Consider the following 22,016-nt stretch of genomic DNA (forward strand, 5'->3'; position numbering starts at 1 on the left):
CGCTGTCCATGTCATCTGGCGCTTACTGTGTCTGTGCACAACTACTGTGCAGGCACAGTACCACAGTACATGCCAGATGATGCGCCCGAGCAGGCGCAGAAGACATGACCCGCCGGCAGGTCGCCTATCATTATGGGCTGCCAGTGGGACACCAAGGAGGACCAGAGCTGCGGCGAGGGACTGAAAGGGCTGCTAGGGGCTGTAAGAAGCCCCAGGTGAGTAAACATAGATTGTTGTCTTCTCCTCAGAAGTCCTTTAACTCTAAACTTTATTCCCATCCATTTAAACAGCTATATTTCTGAAATGTAGGGATAACTGTCTTGGGCATCTACACACCCTACTTTAAGCTAAACCCAGTGATAAGGTTATGTTTGTGCTGAAAGAGGATACACACCCAAAACTGCTGTCGCTACAAATTATTGTCTGGGTGGGCTGAATGTATGCCCCTTTGAATAGGTTGTGATGAATAGTGGATGAAAATTTAAAAAAAGCATTCCGATTCCAATAATCGCATCATTTGTGAATGGTCAGTGGCAACTGCGCGTGGTGAGCGTAACTGGATGCGTGCATTTGTGGCTCAGCACTTGATCATTGCAGCACAGAGATAAATCAGTGGCACAATTCCTGCACTGGCATCCAGGCCTGGATTTACATCACAGGAGCCTATAGGCACAGATGTCCTGGCACCTTATACTTCGCCCTCCATGAACCTACATACATGTGCCAAACTGCACCACAAGTGTGCTGGCTGTCCCCGCTGTCACCTCTCCTTTACTTTCCTTGGTCGTCTTAGGTAGCTACAGATGTCTCTTAGTATTAGGTAGCCAGAGGTACCCTCAGTATTAAGTTTCCCCGACTGAAGGGAGATCTCGTCAATGGAAGACTGACACCCGGGTGAGTTACCTCCCATTTACTCTGCATAGGGAAGGAGGGAGGGAGGTGCTCTGGGAGGAGAGTAAGCCACCTTTGCAGTATGAGGCGCCTGTAGGCACGTGCCTACAGTGGCTTATGGTAAATATGGCCCTGCTGACATCACACAGTAATATTGTGCTGTCTGCCCACTGCACATCCAACTACTCCAGCACACAGTCTAGGGTTTCTGTTTCAAGAAAAAGCACTGTAAAAGATGGCCACCAATTATGGCACTAATGTTGTCTACTCTTTCACACTATTCAGCACAGCCTCGCAATAATGCTGGATGGACTTTTCAAAATCAGTAGATGGTCCAGAGTGCAACAAAATATGGCCGGGCAGCCCTATTCTGTTTCTGATCACATAGCACCACAGCCAGAGTTCACTCTTTCCAATCAAGATCACCCCATAGAGATAATGGATACTGACTATTGATGCCTTCACAAGCTCCACGGTCGTGTTGTTCCATGCCACATGCTGCTCCTCTCCAGACTGTACCAAAGTTTGTAGCTTGGTTGCAGCAGCTGCAATAAGTCTGAAAAATAAATATTACATTACTATACATTACACGTGACATCACTTGACAGGTAGTCTATTGGGCCAGTCAGAGTGCCGGGATCACTTCCTTTAAAGTTACTGCACCCGAAGGAGTCCAGGGAGGGATGATCGGAGTGCCCGTTACTGCCTAAGGCTCTCTGCACACTGCAAATCCGTTTTGTGATTCCGTTTCCGATTTGCAATTCCGATTTTCACTGAATACAATAAACAGAAAAATGGAGGAAAAAATGCAGCATGCAGTAACGATTAAAAATCGGAATCAGATGTAAAAACCGATTAAAAATCGGAATCGCATGCAGTGTACAGGGAGCCTAATAGCCAGCATAAGCTACAAGAGCTCGCATAGAGACCTCTCCTCTGACAACAGGTAATAATGCACGCTATGCTGCCAATAGCGTGTATTAAGGCGCACAGGGTTAAATAGCGTGTGTAACAGCAGGTTACTCGCGCTATTTGTCTTAGTGAATCAAGCCTAATGAGTGTAACGCATAAGCCACCCTGCTTACTGACCTGTATGCCCTGTCTTCATAGGCCTTTACATAGGTATTTGGATTCAGGAAGTCCTGGTGTGTCTTTGCTTGGCATCCAGTGGAAAGTGGAGAAGACAGGTAAGATGTAAAGCCAGATAAAGATTTTCCCATCTGAGCAGCACCAAAACTTTTAATCAAAAACCTGATAAACAAAAGAGCAAAGGTGAAAACCAAGCTTGCAGCTAATTTCTGTTCTCACATTAATCACATTGGGATCTGTAGTTGATATTAAAGGAATTTATGTTTAAACCAAGTTTAATTTATGGAAAACAATATCTCATTTTGAATAGTGTGGTAAGGCAAAATATTTTTTTTTACTGTTATAAGTTTCCATCTTTGAGAATTTTTGACACTTCCGGTGCAGACAGGAAGCAAGGAGATCGCTCCAAGAATGACAGACAGCAACAAATATTTTTTTTTATGAAATCCAGTGCTCTCCTTAGTCGGTTATAGCTGGGCGAGTGCCCAGCTGAGGAGATGCAGAGTGATTGGCAGTGAAAAGTGTCCCAGTGTGCGCTTCCCCAGCAGGGACGGATCAAGACCAAGTTGCGCCTGGGGCAAGGTCAGGTTTTGGCGCCTAAAGGTCAGGTTTTGGCGCCTAAACTGCCATTCATTTTGCCGCCTTTTGAAGATTTCAACAAACTGCGCCTGGGGCAAGATACCCGCTTGCCCCCCCCCTAGATCCGTCCCTGTTCCCCAGTATTATTTACTGCAGAGTCTGCGCGCAGCTGAAAGGTGTGCGTCTCTCGCCTCATCCATGCACTCCAGCAATGTCTATCCACTCAGCACTGCCTCTAGTGGTCGGCATCTCCTCTTGCATGATATTACGCAATTTGGGAGAGTGAGAGGCGAAGCAGGTAGCAGAGTGGATATAGGTGGACATCGCTGGAGCATAAGGAGGAGATTTGAGACGCACGGCATCCCGCTGCATGCAGACTCTGCAGTCTGAAGGGAGCACAGCACTGATGGGTGGCGAGAAACAATGGACCAGGGTGAACACTAGACAGAACGGGGGAGCACAGGACTGGGGAACACTGGAATGTGGGGGACGACACTGGACCAGGGAGCACAGGATGGAGGAAACACTGAACAGGGGCAAGCAAAGGACATGAGAGAGCACATGACCAAAGGGAACACAGGACGGGGGAGCTCAGGACAGGGAGAGCAAAGGTCAGGGGATACTCTGCATATAATGGGCTGGGAAACACAGGACTGGCGGCCACAAGACACCAGGCAAGCTAGGGAGGAAGAAGGGGACCACTAAACACCAGAGAACCATAAGAGTAGTGGTGGGGGGAACTAGATCACCAGGGAAGGCTACATGTGGAGGGGGGACCACTAGACTGGCAGTGAACACTGTATAGGAGAACAACTGCTGTATGGGAAAATGTTCCTGTCCTGCCCCACCTCGCTATTTTTTCAGGCCACCTAGCTGGAAAAAAATTCTGGGGAGAAACCTTTGTCCGGTCAGGACTAGACAGTGGGCCTCTTGGAAAGGTTTCACCAATTTTATATTAAGGCATGTGTAGTGCCTCAAGGCGATTTGATTTATTCTGGGTCTCTGAGTGTTGTTTTTATGGTATATAAACAGCAAGGAGATAGACTCATCCGGCACTACATATGAAGGTTAAGCATGTCTGTCATTTATTGTATCCATCTTGCTGGTCAAATAAATAGATCCCTTGGTGTTATGTATACAAAAAGGACATACCCTTCTGGTGCTTGCTGTGGGGCAATGTGGGAGCAGCGGCCCGCCTGACAGCTGTTTCGCTCAAAAATGAGCTTCTTCTGAGGCTCCGTGCGTGGTATCATGCCCATCATTGGGTTCTTAAATAATGCCGGGTATCCGCTCCGGCTTCCGCGTACGTCAGGCCGCAAAGACGTCACTTCCTACCGTCACTATTGCGTCTTGTGCGCATGCGTCTAATAATCCGCATGACGCATGAAAAAATACTTGTGCGCACGCTTACCTTTCTACGCATATGACGCATAACTCCAAGGGAGTAGGAAGGGGAAGTGTTTATGCGCTCCACAGTGTTTTTTTGGTTCCAACGACATTGTGGAAACTCAGAAAACCACTAGATGGTGCTAAACCCAGCAAGAAGCATCTACTAATATAACCAAAGTTACTACTTAAAAACCACATCTTTATTCTATAAAAATAAAACTAATAATTTAAAAAAGTTAATGGCTAAAAGGGAAGTGTTATGTATATTTAGTTTTTAATGGGAAAAGGGGAACTCTGGGATGCTAAACCCTCAAAATTGACTTTGTATCCATGTTCTGTGGATCCTTCTATCCTATTTCTACACCAATATTGTGTCCTAAGTATACTCAGTTTAGCACCTCAAAAAATTAATTTGTTTTTGCTGTCCCACAATACCCCACAATCACGTCTACGACTCAATCCCCATATTAAAAGAATGAAATCAAACAATTCTGAAAATGAGGGGCCACTCGTTACACAAGCTCAATCTACTTATACACTCTGTAAGATCTAGGGGTCTAAGAAGCAGGCCATATCAACACAATCATTGAGGCCTAATGCTCCTATAGCATTGGTGTTAAAGGGACTCCGAGCTCACAAAAAAAGGAAAGTTGTACTCACCAGGGGCTTTCTCCAGCCCAGTGCTGGTCGGGAGGTCCCACGCCGGCGTCCTGGCTCCTCTCCTTCTCCCCGCTCTGGTATGGCTGACAGGCCGCAGCCCGGGCGACACTCTGTAGAGTGTCGGGCTGCAGCTTCCGCGTATGACGCGGATTACGTCACACGCCGGCCGCCTCGCGTCATCACGGCGGCCGGCGTGAAAGTACTGCGCATGCGCGATTAAAGCGCGCATGCGCAGTACTTTCACGCCGGCCGCCGTGATGACGCGAGGCGGCCGGCGTGTGACGTAATCCGCGTCATACGCGGAAGCTGCAGCCCGACACTCTACCGAGTGTCGCCCGGGCTGCGGCCTGTCAGCCATACCGGAGCGGGGAGAAGGAGAGGAGCCAGGACGCCGGCGTGGGACCTCCCGACCAGCACTGGGCTGGAGAAAGCCCCTGGTGAGTACAACTTTCCTTTTTTTTGTGAGCTCGGAGTCCCTTTAATTATCCATCTACTTTCTTGCCTCAATAGTCTCTGTTCTCTATCTCCTCCTCTCGGAGGGATCTGAACCTGTTCTAAACCTGCAAAAGATAAACAAGTTGTATCTCCTCCATGTTCCGTTCGAAAGTGTTCAATTAATCTAGTACATCCTCTTCCGGTGTCTACTGATTTAATATGTTCTCGTATTTGTTCTCTCACCTCTCGCGTTGTCATCCCAATATAGAAACGCTGACAAGGGCACCATACTATATAGACAACATGTCTGGTCCTACATGTGATGAAGTCCTTCGTTTTATTCTCTACAGGTCCTACTTTTAAATATTTTCCTGTTCTCATATGTGGACTTTGAGAACAGTGGCCACACCTATAATTTCCTTTTAAATGGCTCTGATCTAACCACGTAGATTTTTTTGGACTTCTAAATTCACCAGCTGTAAGCTTATTTCCCAAAAGTTATTTTAAAAGTTATCATCGGAGGTTTCTTATAAATCTCTTTCAAAACAGGGTCTCTTTCGATCATTTTCCAGTGTTTCATGATACTTTGTCGTATCTCTTTATGCATCGGTGTATACTCAAAGGAAAAAGTTAATCTATCACTCCCTACATTTTTTTGTTGTTGTTTTCTCTTTTCTTTGTTATTTCTTCCCAGGGGAGCCTCTAGGCATAGGCAGTACAGGCCATTGCCTGGAGTGCCATTGGTCCTAGGGGTACCATGTTGCTGGATTAAGCCACGCCCCCTGTATGAGGCCATGCCCCTAGTTGCAGGCAGCTGCCCCAGTGTCCCTCTGTGCCTTGTTCATCCTTCCCCCCCCCCCTGTGCCTCCTACTGTCCCTTTTGTGCCTCCTTCTGTCTCCTTGTGCCTCCTTCATTCCCTTGTGCTCTGTCTGACCCCGTTTGTCCTTCTCTCTCCCTTTATGCCTCCTGTCTCCCTTTGTGCCTCCTTTTGTCTCCGTATGCCTCCCTCAGTCCCCCTGTGCCACCCCTGCCTCCTTCTGTCCTTCTGTGCCTTTCCTTGTCCCCCTGTGCTACCTCTGCACCTCTATTCCTCCTTCAGTCCCACTCTGCCTCCTTCTGTCCTCATGTGCCTCCTTCTGTCTCCCTTTGTGCCTCATTCTGTCTCCATGTGCCTCTTCAGTCCCCATGTGCCTCTTCAGTCCCCTGCACGTTCCTCTGTCCCCCTGTGCCTCCTTCTGTGCCCCTTTGTGCCTTCTTATGTCTCCCTGTGGCTCTGTCTGTCCCCCTCTGCCTCCTTCTGTCTTCCTGTGCCTCCTTACATCCTCCTCCGCATTCTTCTGTCACCCTTTTGTGGCTCCATCTGTTTCCCTTTGTGACTCCTACTGTCTTCCTGTGCCTCCTCCTTGCCCCTTTGTGCTTTTTTCTGTCCGTCATCGTGTCTCCTTCTGCCCTCTTTGTGCGTCCTCCTGTCCCCTGTGTGCCTCATTCACTCCCCCTATGCTTCCTTCTTTCCTCCTGTGCCTCCTTTTGTCCCCCTTTGTACCTCAATCTGTCCCATATTGTGCCTCCTTCTGCCCCCCTTTGTGCCTCCTTCTGTCCCCCTGTGCCTCCTTCTGGCCCTCATGCCTTCTTCTGTCCCCCTGTACCACCCGCTGCCCCCCCACCCCCCTGTGTGCCTCGTTCTGTCCTCCGGTGCCTCCTTCTGTCCCCCATTGTTCCTCCTTTTGTTGCACATTGTGCCTCTTTGTGTCCCCTTGCGTACCACCTTCTGTCCTCCTGTGCCTCCTTCTGTCCTCCTTTGTATCTAATTTTGCCCCCCCCCCCACTGTGCCTCCTTTTGTTGCTCATTGTGCCTCCTTGTGTCCCCCTGTGTGCCTCCTTTTGTTCTTTTGTGCCTCCTTCTGTCCTCCTTTGTGACTTCTTCTGACCCTCATGCCTCCTTCTGTCCCCCTGTGCCTCCCTGTGTTCCTTATGCAGTCCCCCTGTGCCTCCTTCTGTCCCACTTTGTGCCTCATGAAAGTGGAGCCCTGCTTATGCGTATTTTCTGGTGAAACGCTGCCAGCATTGTGTAATTTCTGGTGGAACGCTGCCGCATTATGATAATTTTCTGGTGAAACGCTGCTGCAATACGATTATTATGTGATGAAACGCTTCCAAAATACATGTATATTCTGGTGAAATGCTGCGACATTACGATTATTTTTGGTGAAACACTGCCACTGCCGCATTATGATTATCTTCATGGGGGGGGGGGGGAGGAGGGGGGGGGGTGGTACAGGTTTTCTCGCCTGGAGTGACAAAATGGCTAGAGGCGCCCCTGTTTCTTCCTTTAATTAGGGAGCTTCTTTCAACATCACTTGCACGTTTCAAGGCGATATCCAAGTCCTCTGGTTTATATCCTCTTTTCTCTAGGTTGCATTTTAATTCTGTCGCTTGATCCACAAAATCCTCTTTTCAGGTATTATTCCGCCTTAGTCTTAGAAACTGCCCATAGGGGGGGGATTTAAAAGTATGTTCCGGGTGATAGCTTATGTAATAGCAAATTGCTACTTATTGTTTTTTTGTACCCTTTCGAGATAATTTTATCCCCTTCTATTCTCAAATCTAAATCCAGGTACGCTACCCTCTCTTCGCTATACTCATAAGTAAACTGCATGTTCTCCTTTCCTGAGTTCAAATATTCCATAAACTCCACTAGAGCAGTTTGTGTTCCGGACCAGTACACCAGGATATCATCCACAAACCTGGACCATCTCCTGAGGCAACTCCCATGGGGAACGTCCGGGCCATACACATACTTCTCCTCCCACCAAGCCAAAAACAAATTGGCGTATGTGCATGACACAGACGTCCCCATGGCTGTGCCCGACAGCTGCCAATACCATTCGCCATCAAACGTGAAGGCGTTGTGTGTGAGTACAAACATTAAGCAAGAACACACAAAGTCAATATAATTCTTATCTTTCTGACCTCGTTGAAGAAAAGTTCTCACTGCTTAGACTCCAGCAGCATGGGGAACTCTATTATAAAGGCTAACGACGTCTATTGTAACTAAGGCATTGCCTACCCGCCATTTTTCTCCTTCAATGCTTTTTAGCACATCGAGAGTATCTTTCAAGTAAGAAGGCACCTGTCGGAGCAATGGCCTCAGGAGATGATACAAATATTTCGACAGTCTCTCGGTCAGTGAACCCATACCGGAGACTATCGGACGGCCCGGGGGACTGGTCCGGGATTTATGTATTTTTGGTAGATGGTACCATACTGGTCTCCTTTGGTATTCAGGTATCAAATCGTTAGCCATTTTCTGTGTTAACACTCCTCTTTCCACTCCCCTTCTTAACAAAGTTCTCATGGAGTCTTTAAACTTTCTTGTAGGGTTTTCCTTCAAACGTTGATATATTTCTTTATCCTCCAGTTGTCTTAAGGCTTCATTTTTGTATTGGTTCGCTGTCATTACAATCAGGGTACCCCCTTTGTCTGCTCTCCTCAGGATCACATCTGGTCTATCCCTGAACCATTTTATGGCTTTCTCATCTTCCATTGTTAGGTTGGATTTGATTTCTCTATATTTCAGGGCTTCCAAGTCATTCTCGACCTGCGTTTGAAATATGTCTATTACTGACCCTGGTGTAACTGCAAAGGGCCTTGTGGATCTGCATGGTCTAAAGGATTCCTTTTCTTCCTCTATTTCTCTTTTATTTTGGGGCTCATTCTCTACCTCTACCTCTACATTACTCTCTAACCATAATCCCTCTAGAATTTCTAAATTTTTGAGATCTTTCTCACTCCAGTAATTTTTTGGTGAAAATCCTATAGGGCCTATTTTCTTTCCCTGTGCCTCTTCCCAACATTTGTAATTCAAATCTTTCTTCTCATAAAAGTTTCTTATATTCATCCGTCTCACTCCTTTATACAGATCTATTTTGAAGTCACAGAAATCAAAATTTTGGGCACATGAGAAGTTAAGTCCCTTATTTAGAAGGTGGTGGCATTCTATTGGTAGAGGTAAATTACTGATGTTAATTACTTCTACTTGTTGTTCCTCCTGAAGTATTTCCTCTTTTTGGATTTCTGTTGTTCCTCCCATCCTTTCTGATCCTCTTTCCAGCTGACTTGTTTGTCTTTTGGCCTTGCCCCGCCCCCTGCGGATCCTTTTCCGTGATAATCGTTTTGTGATTGAGTATTCTCCAAATCATGTTGTGAGAGGGGAGTTCCACCATTGCCACTCCCCCTTTCATCTCCGGGACAACAAAAACAAATACATTTTTGGAGGTGCTAAACTGAGTATACTTAGGACACAATATTGGTGTAGAAATAGGATAGAAGGATCCACAGAACATGGATACAAAGTCAATTTTGAGGGTTAAGCATCCCAGAGTTCGCCTTTTCCCATTAAAAACTAAATATACATAACACTCCCCTTTTAGCCATTAACTTTTTTAAATTATTAGTTTTATTTTTATAGAATAAAGATGTGGTTTTTAAGTAGTTTAACTTTGGTTATATTAGCAGATGCTTCTTGCTGGGTTTAGCACCATCTAGTGGTTTTCTGAGTTTCCACAATGTAGTTGGAACCAAAAAACTACTGTGGAGCGCATAAACACTTCCCCTTCCTACTCCCTTGGAGTTATGCATCATATGCGTAGAAAGGTACGCGTTCGCACAAGTATTTTTTGATGCGTCATGCGGATTATTAGACGCATGCGCACAAGACGCAATAGTGACGGTAGGAAGTGACGTCTTTGCGGCGTGACGGACGCGGAAGCCGGTGCGGATGCCCGGCATTATTTAACTTCCCTGGCGTTCTGATAATGCGCAGCCGCACGGCTGCGCATGGTTTTTTACACTTAATATTTTTTTTTTTAATCATGTAGCTAGCCTAGCGCTAGCTACATGATACCCCCCTCCCAGCGGAATCCCACCCACCCTTCTGATCGCCGCCGGCGATTATGGCCTTCAGGAGATCCCGTTCTGAACGGGCTCCGGAATGACGTCAACGACGTCGTGACGTCATAGGGACTATCGGCGGGTAGCGGCGCATCGGGGGCGAGCGGCAGCGATCGTCTACAACACGCAGCAAGCAAAGTGCTTGCTGCGTGTTTAAAAAAAATTTATTAAAATCCGCCCACCAGGGCCTGAGCGGCACCCTCCGGCGTCTCTGGACGAGCTCAGCTCGTCCAGATCGCTCAGGAGGTTAAGAACCCAATGATGGGCATGATACCGCGCACGGAGCCTCAGAAGGAGCTCGTTTTTGAGCGAAACAGCTGTCAGGCGGGCCGCTGCTCCCACATTGCCCCACAGCAAGCACCAGAAGGGTATGTCCTTTTTGTATACATAACACCAGTGGATCTATTTATATGACCAGCAAGATGGATACAATAAATGACAGACATGCATAACCTTCATATGTAGTGCCGGATGAGTTCTTTTGCATGTTTGTCACACTTAAATGTTTCTGCTCATCAAAAACCGTTAACTATTAGTCAAAGATAACATAATTGAACACAAAATGCAGTTTTAAATGATGGTTTTTATTATTTAGTGAGGAAAAAAAAACTCAAAACCTACATGGCCCTGTGTGAAAAAGTGATTGCTCCCCTTGTTAAAAAACAACTTAACTGTGGTTTATCACACCTGAGTTCAATTTCTGTAGTCACCCCAAGGCCAGATTACTGCCACACCTGTTTCAATCAAGAAATCACTTAAAGGGACTCCGAGCAGTGCAGAAACTATGGAAAGATGTATATCATTTTAAAGCTCTCTTTCTCCTCTTTCCAAACGCCTTTTAGTTTTCGCTATTTTCGCGATTGAAATTGCAGCGACCGCGATTTCAATCGCAAAAATAAAGAAAACTAAAAGGCGTAGAGCGACGATTTAGGTGTCGCCAGAAAGAGGAGAAAGAGAGCTTTAAAATGATATCCATCTTTCCATAGTTACTTGTATTACACAGGACGACACTTTCCCCAGTGTCAGCAGCTCCATTCAGCAGAAAAAGTCGGCCTGTGTAATACAATGTAACTATGGAAAGATGGATATCATTTTAAAGCTCTCTTTCTCCTCTTTCTGGCGACACCTAAATCGTTGCCCTACGGCTTTTAGTTTTCTTTATTTTCGCGATTGAAATCGCGGCCGCGGCAATTTCAATCGCGAAAATAGCGAAAACTAAAAGGCGTAGGGCGGCGGTTTATATATCATTGGAAAGAGGAGAAAGAGAGCTTTAAAATGATATGCATCTTTCCATAGTTTCTGCACTGCTCGGAGTCCCTTTAAATAGGAGCTGACACAGAGAAGTAGACCAAAAGCACCTCAAAAGCTATACATCATGCCAAGATTCAAAGAAATTCAGGAACAAATGAGAACAAAAGTACTGTAATTGAGATCTATCAGTCTGGTAAAGGTTATAAAGCCATTTCTAAAGCTTTGGGACTCCAGCGAACCACAGTGAGAGCCATTATCCACAAATGGCAAAAAAAAACAGTGATGAACCTTCCCAGGAGTGGCTGGCCGACCAAAATTACCCCAAGAGCGCAGAGAAAACTCATCCGAAAGGCCACCAAAAGGCCCCAGGACAACATCTAAAGAACTGCAGGCCTCACTTGCCTCAATTAAGGTCATTGTTCACAACTCCACCATAAGAAAGAGACTGGGCGAAAACGGCCTGCATGGCAGATATCCAAGGCGCAAACCACTTTTAAGCAATAAGAACAGTAAGGCTCGTCTCAATTTTGCTAAAAAAAACATCTCAATGGTTGCCAAGACTTGTGGGAAAATACCTTGTGGACCGCCGAGACAAAAGTTGAACTTTTTGGAAGGTGCATGTCCTGTTAAATCTGTCGTAGAAGTAACACAGCATTTCAGCAAAAGAACATCATACCAACAGTAAAATATGGTGGTGGTAGTGTGATGGTCTGGGGTTGTTTTGCTGCTTCAGGACCTGGAAGGCTTGCTGTGATAGATGGAACCATGAATTCAACTGTCTACCAAAAAATCCTGAAGGAGAATGTCCGGCCATCTGTTCGTCAACTCAAGCTGAAGCGATCTTGGGTGCTGCAGCAGGACAATGACCCAAAAGACACCAGCAAATCCACCTCTGAATGGCTGAAGAAAAACAAAATGAAGACTTTGGAGTGGCCTAGTCAAAGCCCTGACCTGAATCCTTTTGAGATGTTGTGGCATGACCTTAAAAATGCAGTTCATGCTAGAAAACCCTCAAATAAAGCTGAATTACAACAATTCTGCAAATATGAGTGGACCAAAATTCCTCCAGAGCGCTGTAAAAGACTTGTTGCAAGTTATCGCAAACGCTTGATTGCAGTTATTGCTGCTAAGGGTGGCCCAACCAGTTATTAGGTTCAGGGGGCAATTTCTTTTTCACACAGGGCCATGTAGGTTTTGAGTTTTTTTTCTCACTAAATAATAAAAACCATCATTTAAAACTGCATTTTGTGTTCAATTATGTTATCTTTAACTAATGGTTAACGTTTTTTGATGAGCAGAAACATTTAAGTGTGACAAACATGCAAAAGAATAAGAAATCAGGAAGGGGGCAAATAGTTTTTCACACCACTGTACATTTTGATGTTTACTTCAGCATCCTGAGCACACAGAAGGCTTATACCCTGATCCACCCTGATCCCTCCTGACCGGAGAATCGTCCCCATACTAGTCCCACGACCGCAGTGCCAGTCTTTTTTTCTTTTTACTTTTTTGTTGTTTTTATGGTGTATGATTTATTTTACTCAATAAATAGCTTCTGCTTGGATTGGACACAACAGTGTTTCAATCATATGTGGCGATGGTCACCTCGTTGGTTCGTTTGAGTACTGGATGTCTGCAGGAGATTTCTACAAATCTTTTTATCAAGGAAGAATCTGTTTATGCTAGCGCTGAGGCTTACTTGAAATCATAATCAAAGATCATCATCCCTTGTATAGTCAAGAAAAATGGCAAGAAAGAAAAATAAGGGACGGGCCAAGAGCACAGAGGGAGAGGATTACCCATTAGTGACAAGGACACCTGGTGGATCACTCAGCAGTGGGCTCCCTTTGCATAAGTCAAAAAGATTCTTCAATAATCTGTTCTTTAAAAGGAGTGGTTAGAGTGACAAAACTTTCCAAAACATCAAAGAATCACTTGGTGTGTACATTCTTTTGTAAATGTGTCTTCACCAGGCCAGGACTGCAGGATCCTATATCCACTGTGATCCTTTGTAGATCATAGTCTGCCTATAGCTAGTCTGAAATACTTGTTGTTTCTAAAGTCACTTGTATTTTGATTTAAAACTCCTAAAAGTAGAGGCACAGTATATCAGTGCTCCCATTTTTAAATGTAATTAAAAGATCAGTATAGATAGGAGCACCTTGCAGCTTGTAGATGCAGGACAGTGTTCTCCCCTTCATAAGTGCATGAAGCCACAACCTTGGTGTATAGTGTTGGTATGCCACAGTAGAGCGAGAAACCATGGCCCCCACAGGCCTTGCGGCACACCTCCACACCGTTGGAGCAAATCTCCGTAGCAAATGCTTTTAATCCTGCAGCAAATGTATGGAGCTGAATTGGAAGAAACACAAAATGCATTATACACTACAGAGTGCTACAGTACATCTACGGTACTTATTGTACCTTTTAAATATCTCATGTTTTTTTGCTTTTATAGCACATCATTGTAACTTAGTATTGTACAATCACAAACAATATTTCATTCAGTTATAGCTACAGAAATTTATATTAATACACAACTGGTTTAAAAAGCTGATTTAAGAAAAAAATTATTTCGCATAAATAGAAATCAAAATTAACCTAACCGTGCACAGGTAATAATAACAGCATAGATTTCTAGTAAAACGTAAAATTTTAAGAATAATCCAGATCTTCTGTATTCTGTAAAGCCTAGTACACACCTTCAATTTTGATTGCCCAATTATTGACCAATTATACCACCTCCATGTACACAGTCTGCTCATAATAATCAACATCTGTTGGCCCTCATACTGCATAGAGGTGGTAAAATTGGTCAGTCATTGGCCAATCATAATTGGATGTGCGGACTAGGCTTTAGAATGAAAAAATGCCACGAGATTATAGCAAAACTCAACTCTATTTTGCTTTCATAACCTGCATATACTGAATATGTGTATCAATATTATACTTGATATACTGAATAGTTCAAGGTTTCCCAGAGGGACCAGCATATCTATTGAATCTAGCCTAGTGGACTATACCTTAAGACATTTACTAGAATAACCTTGGTTTTTGTATACAATATTACCTAAAGAAATAACATAATTCGCTATTTTTTGGCAAGTGAGGAAAGATGGCCTCTTACTGAATTCCAAAATTGGTTCACAGTCACTCCCAAATCCTATATGACGTGGCTGTATTGGCATCCAGTTGTAGTTAGGTGATTAGAGCAGTGTTTGTGCATTTGCAGCATGAGAAAAAAGGTTGAGTCCAGTAGGTGATTCCCTTCATTGGATCCTAAATCTATGAACTTAACTTCTAAACTTTTACACATACTTGAATGTTTAATGATGGCATCACTCAGGGGCGTAGCTAGAAATGACTGGGCCCCATAGCAATTTTTTTGTATGGGCCCCCCCTCCCCTGCGCACCGCCATCCCCACCCCCCATTTCACCAGAAAATAATCGTAAAGTGGGCAGCATTTCACCATAAAATAATCGTAAAGAGGGCAGCATTTCACCATAAATTAATAGTAAAGAGAGCAGCATTACACCATAAATTAATCCAGGGCTGTGGAGTCGGTACAACAATCTTCCGACTCCAACTCCGACTCCTCAGTTTATGAAACCACGACTCCAACTCCGAGTACCCAAAATGGCTCCGACTCCTCGACTCCGACTCCTTAGTCTAATACTTAACAGGGCTGTGGATTTTGTACAGAAATCATCCGACTCCGACGTTTTTTGTCCCTAGGCCTTCTCAAAGGACTAGAGGACATGAGCTGCGCATGGAGGAAAAACGTTTTAGCCATTTATTTAGGAAAGGGTTCTTTACAGTAAGAGTGATTAAGATGTGGAATGCATTGCCACAGGAAGTCGTTATGGCAAACTCTATACCTGCATTTAAAGGGGGCTTAGATGCTTTCCTTGCGTTGAAAGACATCCATGGCTACAATTACTAGGTTATGCCTAATGATGTTGATCCAGGGATTTTATCTGATTGCCATTAGAGATGGGCCGAACCGCGGTTTTAGGTTCGCGAACCGGGTTCGCGAACTTCCGCGGAAGGTTCGGTTTGCGGTAAAGTTCGCGAACCGCAATAGACTTCAATGGGGATGCGAACTTTGAAAAAAAAAATAATTATGCTGGCCACAAAAGTGATGGAAAAGATGTTTCAAGGGGTCTAACACCTGGAGGGGGCATGGCGGAGTGGGATACACGCCAAAAGTCCCCAGGAAAAATCTGGATTTGACGCAAAGCAGCGTTTTAAGGGCAGAAATCACATTGAATGCTAAATGACAGGCCTAAAGTGCTTTAAAACCTCTTGCATGTGTATACATCAATCAGGTAGTGTAATTAAGGTACTGCTTCACACTGACACACCAAACTCACCGTGTAACGCACCGCAAACAGCTGTTTGTGTAGTGACGGCCGTGCTGGACTTGTGCGCACCATGGCGAGAACAGGTATGCAGTGGCGGGTTCACTGAACAGTACAGGTATACAGTGGCAGGTTCACTGAACAGGTATACAGTGGCGGGTTCACTGAACAGAACAGGTATACAGTGGCGGGTTCACACAACAGGTATGCAGTGGCGGGTTCACTGAACAGGTATACAGTGGCGGGTTCACAGAACAGGTATGCAGTGGCAGGTTCACTGAACACAACAGGTATGCAGTGGCGGGTTCACTAAACAGGCATACAGTGGCGGGTCCACTGAACAGAACAGGTATGCAGTGGCGGGTTCACTGAACACAACAGGTATGCAGTGGCGGGTTCACTGAATAGGTATACAGTGGCGGGTTCACTGAACAGAACAGGTATGCAGTGGCGGGTTCACTGAACACAACAGGTATGCAGTGGCGGGTTCACTGAACAGGTATACAGTGGCGGGTTCACTGAACAGAACAGGTATACAGGGGCGGGTTCACAGAACAGGTATGCAGTGGCAGGTTCACTGAACACAACAGGTATGCAGTGGCGGGTTCACTAAACAGGTATACAGTGGCGGCCGGCGGGTCCACTGAACAGAACAGGTATGCAGTGGCGGGTTCACTGCACACAACAGGTATGCAGTGGTGGGTTCACTGAACAGGTATGCAGTGGTGGGTTCACAGAACAGGTATGCAGTGGTAGGTTCACAGAACAGGTATGCAGTGGTGGGTTTGTGGGGGGTGACAGGAGGGCGATCAGTATGAAAAGGCAGAAAAAATCAGTATGAAAAGAAAGAAAAAAGTGTCGCAGTGTCACTCGTTTTTAAGAAAATTATGGGCAAAAAATATGATCTGTATAAAATATGCAAGTGTGCATGATAGAGTTGCGTAATTCCTCAGGGCTCGTTGGTCACGCGCCGGTGTAATGTCAGATATTGCAGCCCGGAAGCAGCCTTCCTCACTGAGTATCGCGCATGCTCAGTGGGAAGTTAGATATTATTTACCTGAAATATCTCCGCTTCCGCACCACGTACACTCCCAAAATTTTCAATGGAGGGAGGGGACCCCCAGATCTAGCTCTGTGTCGAATTGCAGCCCCCGAGCCCCGCTAGTTCCCGAGATAGGTTTGCTGCAATCAGTCTCGGGAACCAGCTGGGCTCGGGGCTGCAATTCGGCACAGAGCTAGATCTGGGGGTCCCCTCCCTCCCCTGAAAATTTCGGGAGTGTACGTGGTGCGGAAGCGGAGATATTTAGGACGTTTTACGTGGCTGCACAATTTAATGGGAAGCAGGCTCCTACTGCGCATGCGGGGCTGCACAACGTGCGGGGCTGCAATAGCTGACATTACACCAGTAAGGGAATTGGCGCAAAGTAGTTGAGTCACCGGCTATTTTTAGCTGTCAAGGTCACAGCGTTACCCCCTCCACTGGCACCACCACCTGGCGTAAGGGTATACCGTACTAAGAGTAGGGGGGCGACAGGGGTGAGTCATCTTCCCCTAAGGGGCGATACCTCATAAAAGGTTGGGAACCACTGGTTTAGGCTGAAGTTCCCCTTTAAAGCAGTAGGATTAGCCATACTATGCCAGGGGAAAAAAACACATACGGTATATAAGTAGATAAATACTTGATCTACTTGCATAACACATGTATTGTACTGTCCACATTTTGATTTCAGTGAATGTTATATAGTAAATTAAGAGAATTCTGTTCCTGGTGGGGACCATGTTTTTTGCCCACAGTTTAGGCTAACTCGTGATGTCATTTCTGCCCTTTCTTTTTTAATTTCTCCTCCAATACCTGAGTCACCTCAGCCTTGCTTGTAAACACAAGTGAGCAGGAGATCAGGTTTCAGATAAGCAGCTGGCAGGGAAATAAAGGGAAGAGGAGGAATATATTATAGATAAAAAGAACTCCCAGCATGCAACTGTTTGGCACTGACTACTAAAGGGCCACTGCTCCTTAAGTATGTGATAACTCCAAATCATAACAGCAGAAAAAGTTTTGAAAGTTTTGAATGCAGGATTAGCATCTTTATCACTTAATACACTCCAGTGTCTTACCTAGGGCATTTGGCACCCGGTGCTGGGTATTAAAAGACACCCCCCCCCTTAAAAAATGGGCGTGGCCACAACCTGCGGCTTGCTCCGTGGCAAAAATGGGCATGGTCATGGCCGGATGAGGGCGGAGCTAACTGTAATTTAAAGTATTAGCTAGTATAGTTGCCCCAGTATAGCTAGTAGTTTCCCCCAGTATAGCTGCCCCCAGTGAAGCTAGTATAGTTGCCCCCAGTATAGCTAGTTTAGTTGCCCCCAGTATAGCTAGTATAGTTGCCCCCAGTATAGCTAGTATAGTTGCCCCCAGTATAGCTGCCCCCAGCATAGCTAGTATAGCTGCCCCCAGTATAGCTAATATAGCTGCCCCCAGTATAGTTGCCCCCAGTATAGCTAGTATAGCTGCCCCCAGTGAAGCTAGTATAGTTGCCCCCAGTATAGCTAGTTTAGTTGCCCCCAGTATAGCTAGTATAGTTGCCCCCAGTATAGCTAGTACAGTTGCCCCCAGTATAGCTAGTACAGTTGCCCCCAGTATAGCTGATATAGTTGCCCCCAGTATAGCTGGTATAGTTGCCCCCAGTATAGCTAGTAGAGCTGCCCCCAGTATAGCTGCCCCCCAGTATAGCTAGTATAGCTGCCCCCAGTATAGCTAGTTTAGTTGCCCCCAGTATAGCTAGTTTAGTTGCCCCCAGTATAGCTAGTTTAGTTGCCCCCAGTATAGCTAGTTTAGTTGCCCCCAGTATAGCTAGTTTAGTTGCCCCCAGTATAGCTAGTACAGTTGCCCCCAGTATAGATGTCCCTGGAGGGGGGAAGCAGCGCTAGAAGGAGGGGCAGTGGGGGCAGCGGTGGGAAGGGGGGAAATATCCCCCCCTCCCCCCCTCCCTCACCTGGGACCCCTCCTTCTGCCTCTCTACCCCTCCATTCAGCGGTGGCAAGTGCGGGCTCGGCGGCGGGGAGACATGAGCAGAATTACTCACCACTAGCCCATTCCAAGCGCCGGCAGCGTCATGTCGTCACAGATCTCCCGCTGATAGGAGGGAAGTGACGCGGGCGGGTAGCGCCGATGCGGAGGAGGCGGGGGAGTGGCGCTGACAGACAGCGCTTAGGTAAACATTGTGCTGGCGACGCGCTGTGTGTCGCCAGCACTGCGGGGGCTATAGTGGCGCGCAGGGGGGACATGGAGGCACACCATGGGGCAACGGAGGCTGGTCTTAGTGTGCACAACCAGCCTCTGTGCCCCAGTAACATAATTAAATACCACCTCGGGTTCTCTTTAAAATGAATGGGAACCGCATTTAAAAAAATGAGACAGATACCCAAGGAGAGGGAAGGCTCTGGGTCATATAGAGCCTTCCTGCTCCTCTCCTGGTCCCCTCGTTCCAGTGCTGGCTCGCCCGGTAGCAGTATTTGACTAATTTAGTCAAATACTGCTTTATCCGGCTGAAGGAGGCTTCAGAAGTCTTCAGGGAGCCCGAGTGCTATTGAAGAAGGGCGGCCCTGTACTGCACCTGCACAAGCACGCTCTCTTGTACGCTCACGCCTGTGCAGTATGGAGCCACACGTCTTCGGGAGGACACGGCTCCTGTAGACTTCCAAATACCCTTTCGGTGGGGGATTGAAACGGGGGGGGGGGGGGGGGGGGGGGGGCAGCACAGGATAGAGGGCACCGAGAGAGGAGGAGACGGAAGGCTCTATAGACCCAGAGCCTTCCCTCTCCTTATGTAAGGATTTGATTCATTTTTTTTTTTAATGCGGTTCCCATTCGCTTTAAAGGGAAGGTCTGAGAAGAATAAAAAAGAAAATCTACTTGGGGTGCAGAACTACTGCACCTGCACAGAACACCTAACACTCCAGACCACCTGAGCGAGGTCATGAGCGGCGCACACGCAGAAGATGCTGCGTGTCAGCAGCTGTAACGGAGTGGATCCTGGGCCACTGGCTGGGAGTGGAGCTGCGGCGAGGGCACAGGATGGCTGCCAGGGGCTGCAGGAAGCCCCAGGCAATTAGATCTTTTTTTTAAACACCCTGGATCCTTTCCTTTAAGTTTCTTCTTTAGGCATAATACAGAACTGGATCGGAACTACTGATCTAGTATGGTTCTGATCCAGTTCTGTATTATGCCTGAAGAAGAAACTTCAAATTTTGAAAGCTTGCAAAGAAATCTTGAACACTAAGGCCTGGTGCACACCAAAAAACGCTAGCAGATCTGCAAAATGCTAGCAGATTTTGAAACGCTTTTTCTTCTTTTTCTGCAGCATTTCAGCTAGCATTTTTGTGAAGCGTTTTTGGTGTAGTAGATTTCATGTATTGTTACAGTAAAGCTGTTACTGAACAGCTACTGTAACAAAAAACGCCTGGCAAACCGCTCTGAAGTGCCGTTTTTCAGAGCGGTTTGCATTTTTCCTATACTTAACATTGAGGCAGAAACGCATCCGCAATCCAAAATCTGCAGCAGCCCGGGAGTATGCGTTTCTGCAAAACGCCTTCCGCTCTGGTGTGCACCAGCCAGAGCCGGGACAAGGTCCTCCAGCACCCAAGGCTGAGACACCAAAGTGCGCCCCTCCATCCCTCCCACCCCAGCCGTCAGACACTGATTTCTATTAGACTAAGAGGGCCACAGGGCCCACAACCTCCCCAACACCTTAATATCTAGTTATCTGGCTTGCAGTCACTGCCATGTATCCCCTTTTCTTATTTCTTTCTGCTTGAAACACAATTAGGAATGACAGCTGAATGAATTTTGCGCCCCCTCCTACACTGCGCCCTGAGGCTGGAGCCTCTCCTGCCTATGCCTCGGCCCGGCCCTGGCACCAGCCCATTGAAATACATTACCCTAGCGGATCCGCACCCGCAAGCGGATCGCAAACCGCAGCAGAACCGCTCTGGTGTGCACTAGGCCTTAGTCATTAAAGGTATCACCTAAAAACAACTTTTGTTATGTATTCCGATTAACAGTTGAAAAAAGAGAAGTGCACTCCTGCAGTTTCAAAAAATGTACTCCTTTGTTGCCTTATGTAAGTTACCCATTGAGAGAGTTGGTGAAATGCCATAAAATAGCAGTTGTGGGGTTGTATTTGTTCGCGCACATTCACTATGAGTAATTATGGATTTGTTTTGAAAAAAGAAGTACAAATCTAATTTTAAATATCTGAATACAACCACAATCCTACAACCATTGTACTTGTCTGACAGCAGGTCTTGCTATGGTCTGATAAGCTCCAGCTGTGGACTCCCAACTTTAGCCTCTTAATAGACCCATTATTTTTCCACAGTCCTGCAGCCCTGGTGGACCTTAGTAAACCTTACTAGATCACACCCAGATTGTTTTACTGACCTTTTAACTCTATTTACAGAGTGCAAAATACTGAAATGTTTTCATAGGACTTCAGTTCAAACACAAAATTGCAAGGCTACATTGGCAATGGTGTCCAGCTGGAAACCTTTTTGTATTTATCAATGACATTTATAGCATGCAATCTTATAATGTATTTGTTCCATAGTATAGCATGAAACAACTATGGCATTTACCTCTGGAAGAGAGTTAAAGTTTTCCACCCTGATCTCTTTGTAGACTTCACTGTATAAGTCACTGACACGATTGGCCATGAAGTGCATGCAGTAACACGTTGCCACTAGAGGTAACAGCTTCTGCTGTTGGGTTTGGTAATCGAGAATTTTTGCCTCTTGGGCCCTAAAATATAAAATGTAAAAGAAGACTGTGCACATAATTTATTGCAATAACCTACAAATTAATCACATTAAAGAATAAGGGCTTGATTCACTAAGACAAATAGCACGCCTTATCAAAGTTAACATGCCTTATCAGAGTAGCGAGCTACGAACCCGCAGGGGCTCAGGGCAGGACGAGTGGATTGCCAATTAGCAGGCATAAGTTCGTAGCTCTCGCGATGCTACTCTGATAAGGCACGTTAACTTTGATAAGGCTTGTTAACTTTGATAAGGCATGCTATTTGTTTTAGTGAATCGAGCCCTAAGAGTCTCTCGTTTGAAATGATCTCTCATAGTTCCTTTGATCTCTCCCTCTCAAGTGCAGTTTTCCTTACAACATTCAATATATTATAACTTATTGTATATGTTATATTGTATATTTACTCCTGTTTGGATACTTATACACTTGCATAAGTAACTTGTCTTTATTCTGATAGTCCATATTGGGTATGTACCATATCTTTGTACTGTTCTATGTTATCCTTTTCAATAAAACCTTTTGGTCAATAGAAAAAAAAATGAGAATAAGAGTGCTTAAATTGTACCTGACCTGACATGTGGTATGAGGCTGATG

The 22,016-nt window shown here is 45.8% G+C and overlaps 1 protein-coding gene across 1 annotated transcript in view; it reads right to left on the minus strand.

Annotated features, from left to right (window-relative positions):
* Nucleotides 1-22,016, minus strand: part of ACOX2 (acyl-CoA oxidase 2) — a 72,612-nt gene that overhangs the window by 9,786 nt on the left and 40,810 nt on the right. The window contains exons 8-11 of the mRNA XM_068253751.1: nt 21,242-21,404; nt 13,407-13,597; nt 1,981-2,142; nt 1,342-1,447 (exon numbers count right to left, since the gene is read on the minus strand). Of these exons, the coding sequence (XP_068109852.1) occupies nt 1,342-1,447; nt 1,981-2,142; nt 13,407-13,597; nt 21,242-21,404 (622 nt within the window). The remainder of the gene's footprint in view (nt 1-1,341; nt 1,448-1,980; nt 2,143-13,406; nt 13,598-21,241; nt 21,405-22,016) is intronic.

The sequence above is a fragment of the Hyperolius riggenbachi genome, chromosome 9, assembly GCF_040937935.1.
Source record: "Hyperolius riggenbachi isolate aHypRig1 chromosome 9, aHypRig1.pri, whole genome shotgun sequence".
Taxonomy (NCBI): domain Eukaryota; kingdom Metazoa; phylum Chordata; class Amphibia; order Anura; family Hyperoliidae; genus Hyperolius; species Hyperolius riggenbachi.